Source organism: Lepisosteus platostomus, chromosome 5, assembly GCF_059453375.1.
Source record: "Lepisosteus platostomus isolate fLepPlt1 chromosome 5, fLepPlt1.hap1, whole genome shotgun sequence".
Classification (NCBI taxonomy): domain Eukaryota; kingdom Metazoa; phylum Chordata; class Actinopteri; order Semionotiformes; family Lepisosteidae; genus Lepisosteus; species Lepisosteus platostomus.
Genome location: NC_142615.1, coordinates 30,720,637 through 30,726,722, shown reverse-complemented (window position 1 = coordinate 30,726,722; position 6,086 = coordinate 30,720,637). Strand labels below are relative to the sequence as shown.

The 6,086-nt window shown below is 41.0% G+C and overlaps 1 protein-coding gene across 1 annotated transcript; it reads right to left on the bottom strand.

Annotated features, from left to right (window-relative positions):
* Positions 1 to 2,411: 2,411 nt before the first annotated feature.
* Positions 2,412 to 3,227, bottom strand: LOC148665510 (uncharacterized). Its single transcript, XM_088632385.1, has one exon. The coding sequence runs from the start codon at positions 3,212 to 3,214 to the stop codon at positions 2,549 to 2,551; it is 666 nt and encodes a 221-aa protein (XP_088488511.1). The 5' UTR covers positions 3,215 to 3,227; the 3' UTR covers positions 2,412 to 2,548.
* Positions 3,228 to 6,086: the final 2,859 nt, after the last annotated feature.

Sequence of the window (6,086 nt, the reverse complement as noted above, 5' to 3'; positions counted from 1 at the left end):
TATTGCTAGTGTTTGTGTGCTCAGGGATATTATTAACACAACCCCCACTTAAACCCTACAATTCTGTACTCTTCTTTCTGTACTGTGCTCAATTCCTCAAGGTTCTGACACAGGGACACAGACAATGAATATTTTAATTTGTAAAGGTTATATTTCTGCATATCCATTTGTTCCCAAATTCCACCGTGGATCTGCACTCCTGGCTCCAGTTCCACACGTGCGGTACTATCCATGTGTGTGGGTTTCTTCCCAGAGACATGCTGGTGGGTTAAATTGGGGCCTGGGGTGAGATGGTCTGTGTGTGTGAGTCTCTATGTCTCGTTGTTTCTGCCTCGTTTCTGTCCGTGTGTGTATGAGTCTCTGTGTGAGTCTCTTTGTGTGTCTCTTTGTTTCTGTGTCAGCCTGTGTGCCTCTGTGAGTGTGACCGTGGCAGTCTGTGCATCTCTGTGAGTGCGAGTCTGCGTGTGTCGAGATAGGCTGCAGCTCCCCTGTAGCTCTGGAATGGATGAAGCGGAAAATGGATGGATTTATTTAATCTCTTATCTGGGAGATGCTTCTGTGTCATTTGGTATAACAGTAATAGTATCAGGAAATCTTCATTCCTCCCTGCAGTCTCATTCTCTTACAATGTAAAATAAATGCATTATGACATTATTCATAAAAAATATATTTCTGGTAGTAGCTGATACATTAATGCTGCACACTGGTACCTTCCCAGGAGTGAATAAGATGTGCATATAAACTGGGCATCATGTGATACCTGTCAGTTACACCTTCAACAGGCTGACAGGGTTAGCTTGAGAATACCAGCAGTGTTAGAAGATGAGTGTTAGTTTTTGAGAAGCAGGGTTATGAAGTGGTTTAGCTTCTTCTACACTCTACAACAAGGTTGTGTTAAATCCTGCTGGACATTAAGATAGCTTTTGACTTGTGTTTTTGTGTGTGTGAATTCCCTGAATTAGGGTCTTGTTACAGAAGGTGAGTGTATATACAGTGCCTTCAGTAAGTATTCACCCCCTGGATTTTTTTTGCATTTTGTCCCCGTTATACCACCACATTTTAACACATTGAAATATTTTTCCTCGTTTCAATAGCACAATAAATTCAGCACATTTATGAATCAAAAATAGTTTTTATTCAAGAAGATTCGTTTTTCCAAACTGAAAGATTTACATTTCTCATTTACAAAAGTATTATATAACAAGAGATTGTTCGTGTCTGCGGTTTCTCCCATTTCTGCCAGAGAGCTCTGCAACTCTGTCAGTGTTATAGCTGACATCTTGGTCACTTTTCTGACAATCACCCTTCTTGTCCGGTTGCTCAATTTGGTAGGAGGGCCTGATCTTAGTAGTGTCTGGGTTGAGCCATGTTTTTTCTATTTTGTTACAATGGGCTTTTACGGTGCTCCTAGGAAGGTTCAAAACTTTGCCAATCTTTTTATAACCTTCTCCAGGTTTTGTCCTCCTAACAACTTCATCTCAAAATTCCAAAGGCAGCTCCTCGGTCTTCATGACAGAAGGACTAATCTGATCTGCTGTTTCAGTTGTGAGACCTGACAGTGATAGCTATTGTGCAATCAAGCAATTGAACACCAGTGAATTTGAAATGAACACAGGTGTACCTTGTTAACATATTTAGTGTGATCTCTCAAGAATATTGACCCAAATTAGGTTGTTAAAACAAAGGGAGCGAAAACTTATCAATTACATTTCCATTTTTTTAAATAGATGTCTTCAGAATTATAAATACTTAATTTCATTTTAACATTATAGAGAATTGCTTCTACAGGAGTGGGAAAAAACATTTAAATATGATTTAATTTGACTTTGCAACACAGCAGAACAAGAAATAAACAATGGGGCGTGAATACTTTCTGAAGACACTGTATATATCGCTTGTCCTGTCTTGTTTAAAAAACAATAGTTGCATTGAAAAAAAAATGGAATTATTACTAACGGTGCCAAAATAGATTTTTTTATTAAAAGAGATTCATTAAGTATCTTATTCTTTATTATTATTCTTATTTACCCTTTAATGCATACATATTTCTTGTATTTGATATATATGCTCTCTTATCCACATAAATTAAACTCCATGACAAGAACTATTTCTGTTTTAGTCAACTGTAAATAAGAGTATGGTCAGAATGTAACTGACCAGAGGAACTCAAAAGTGGGTGACTACAAAGTGACTATGGCTAATCGACATTTTGGGAACAAGTAAAGGTTTGTTCCATGCTGAAAAGAGAAGAAAATAAACGTTTCGGCTGTGGAGCCTTCTATGGATGTCACATGCTGACGCATCTACCTACTTGAACTAAAAGACATTTTAGTTGACTTGACTGGTGACTAAACTGGTGTGTTTTTAAGTTACCTGACTGGATAAAACTCTTCCACACTAACTGTAGCTGAACAGTGTCTCTCCTGTGTGAATGCACTGGTGGGCTATTAAGCTACTTGACCGACTAAAACTCTTCCCACACTGACTGCAGCTAAATGGTCTCTCACCTGTGTGTATCCTCTGGTGGGCTATTAAGCTACTTGACCGACTAAAACTCTTCCCACACTGACTGCAACTGAATGCTCTCTCCTGTGTGAATGCATCGGTGGGCTATTAAGCTACTTGATTGACTAAAACTCTTCCCACACTGACTGCAGCTGAAAGGTCTCTCTCCTGTGTGAATGCGCTGGTGGGTTATTAAGTTACTTAACTGACTAAAACTCTTCCCACACTGATTGCAGCTGAATGGTCTCTCTCCTGTGTGGATGCGCTGGTGTGACTGTAAGTGGCTTTTCAGACTAAAACCCTTTCCACACTGACTGCAGATGAACGGTCTCTCTCCTGTGTGAATGAGCTGGTGTGTTATTAAGTTACTTGACTCACTAAAACTCTTCCCACACTGACTGCAGCTGAATGGTCTCTCTCCTGTGTGAATGCGCTGGTGTGATTGTAAGTGGCTTTTCAGACTAAAACTCTTTCCACAATGACAGCAGCTAAACGCTCTCTCTCCTGTGTGAATGTGCTGATGTCGTTTTAAGTGGTGCGAGTGACTAAAACTCTTCGCACACTGACTGCAGCTGAAAGGTCTCTCTCCCGTGTGAAGGTGCTGATAGGGCTTTGAAATGCTAGACTGACAGAAACGCTTCTTCTCCCTGTGCCATAATATCAGTTTGTCCACTCCATCTGAGCAAGGCCTTGAGTGATTCTTCCTCATCCCCTGATCGTGCTGGGGTCTCTTATTCTGCAAATGCTCCATGGAATGGCCTTGCTCTGTGTGCTGAAACCGAGCTGTGTTTTCTCCACCGTGTCCTTCAGTGTGCTGCTCACCAGTGTGAATCATCTGGGGCTCCTTCTCCAGCTCTCTGAAACTAAAACCATCCAGTTCATTCAGTTGTTCCTCTCTTTGCCCAAGAACAGACATACTCTCCAGTTCGTTAAAACTTTCAACGATTTTCTCAGTAACCAGATTATTAAACCTGTGTGTAAAGCCATCAGATACTAAGGTATCATATGATTGTTTGAGACTCTTGAATGACAGTCTCTCCACTTGAACAGAACAAGGCCTAATTATTATCAAGCCCTGTAGGAGCTGCTGTTGCTCCTCCCTGTACTGACTCTTCTCAGTGTGCTGTGACTCAGTACTGTTCTCTTCACCAGGTACATCAGTCTGCTGCTCTGCAGAGTCAATCAACTTGGGCTCCATGTCCTGCTCTGTAAGATTTAAAATATCCAGTTCTTCACTGTGCTCTTGTACAGAAACACAGCCCAGTTCATTACAACGCTGTGTAATATTGTTTGTGTCAAGATTATTAATCTTCTCTGTAAAATCATCACATACTAAGAGCCCAGGTGTCTCACTCTCAGGTTCTTTCTTCATCATGGGCACAGAGTCCAGATCTTTAACAATCCGTCTGCTCTATGTGTGCTGCTCACTGAGTGTCTCTTTCCCTTCTGCGGCAGTGAGCTCGGTCTCCTGCATCAGACTGAAGCCCCACTCCTCCTCACTGTGCTGCCGTTCGCCATAGTCAGAGAGAGCACTGGCCTCTGAGCCTGTAAACAAAGGACAAGAAGACAAGACCTTTATTATAATAATAAACTTTATTTTATATAGCACCTTTATAGGTGGCTTCTCAAAGCACTTTACAGAAGGCCAACAACAAAAAATACACAATATAAGCACGATGAGAATACACAGTTAGACGGGACAGCAGATGGTGGTACTAAGTACAGTAGGAGCAGAGGGGTAAAGAACAGTTAAATAAAGGCTCTTCTGAAGAATCTGAAGAACAAGGTTTTGAATCTGGACTTGAAGGAGTTTAGAGAAGGTGACTCTCTAATATCCTTGTGGAGAAAGTTCCAGAGCTTGGGGCAAAACAGGAGAAGGCCCTGTCACCCATAGAGCGTAGAGGGAATGGGGGGACAAATAGTTGAACACAATTAGAAGAGTGAAGGTTGTGAGGTGGGGAGTAGGGTGATAACTCAGACAGGTACTGAGGTGCCAAGCCATGGAGAGCCTTATAGGTGAGCAGGAGGATTGTTAAGTCAACACGAAACTTGACAGGAAGCCAGTGCAAGGAATCCAGGATAGGAGAAATGTGAACACTTGCACTAGACCTTGTCAGGATTCTGGCTGCCGAATTTTGGACATATTGGAGTTTGTTCAATGTGGATTTAGAAACCCCAGAGAGTGTAGTGTTACAGTAGTCGATTCAAGATTAGATAACACTTTTCAGCCACAGTTAGTGACAATATAGGGCATAGTCAAGCAATATTTCTGAAGTGAATGAAAGATGTTTTGACAACATGCTGCACATGTGGGTCGAACGTCAAATATCATCCCCATGTTTTTCCAATATAGACTGAAGCTCAAGTATAAGACAATCGATGGATAGTTACAGCATTGGTTTTACAAAGTTGATGAGTGGTGCCAATAAGCATGACAGTTGTAGTTCAGGTGGGTAGCTGCGTCAGCATGCGTAGGCTGCAAAGGAAAAAGTAATAGGTTTAATCCATGCTAAAAAAAAGAAGAAAGAGAACACAACGTTTCGGCCGTGGAGCCTTCTTCAGGTGTGAGCTCATCTTAATTTTCCAATTAAGATGAAGGACAATTTGAGTCATCCAAGATTTTATATCAGAGATGCAACTAAATAGAATAGAGACAGCCACATCAGCGTCAGGTTTTGTATGGATGTATATTTGAGTATCATCAGCATAGTAGTGAAAGCTGAGGCCATGTGATCTTAAAAGCTTTAAACTACACACATGTACTAATACACTCACAACCAATTTCGGTTGTTTAAACATAGCAGAATACATGGGTATAAGGGGATGTTCTGATTTAGATGGGTAAATACAGACACTGACTGGACATAACAGTACATTAACACTGTACTAAGAGAGGTATTAATAAATGCATACTGACTGGACACTGCAGCATATTAGCACTGCACTGAAAGGAGTTAATACATACATGTTGACTGGACACTACAATGCATTAACACTGCAATGAGAGAGAGGTGTGAATACAGACAGACTGCCTGGACACTCCAGCACATTAACACTGCACTGAGAGAGACGGGTTAATACAGACACACTGACTGGACACTCCAGTATATTAACTCTGCACCTAGAGAGAGAGGGGTTAATACAGACACACTGGATTAATATTCCAGAGGAGTTAATACAGACACAGACCCTGGAGGACGGTAATATCTAAACAAATCAAAATATTTTTTATTTACACAATCATTTGTGTACATAAAAAATCTAGACCGATACAACGTGAATACAATATTTATAAATGGTGTTTCCTAATGACGTTGGATTACAAATTGATTGAGTGAAACAATTGTTGAATCTGAACGAAGTGTTTTCAGCACCGTAACCGGACAAAACAGTTCAGTTTCCACTCAAGAATCCCGTTGCTACATCACACATGTCTTTCCCACTTCACTCTGCATCTTTCCACTATACTCTCACCTCTTTCGGAAAGTTCATACACGATCTATCTGAGAAAAACCTGCATGAAAGAGTCAAGCTGGGTTTGCAGATTTAACAAGCACTCCGCCATCCTTCTTCAGAGTCGG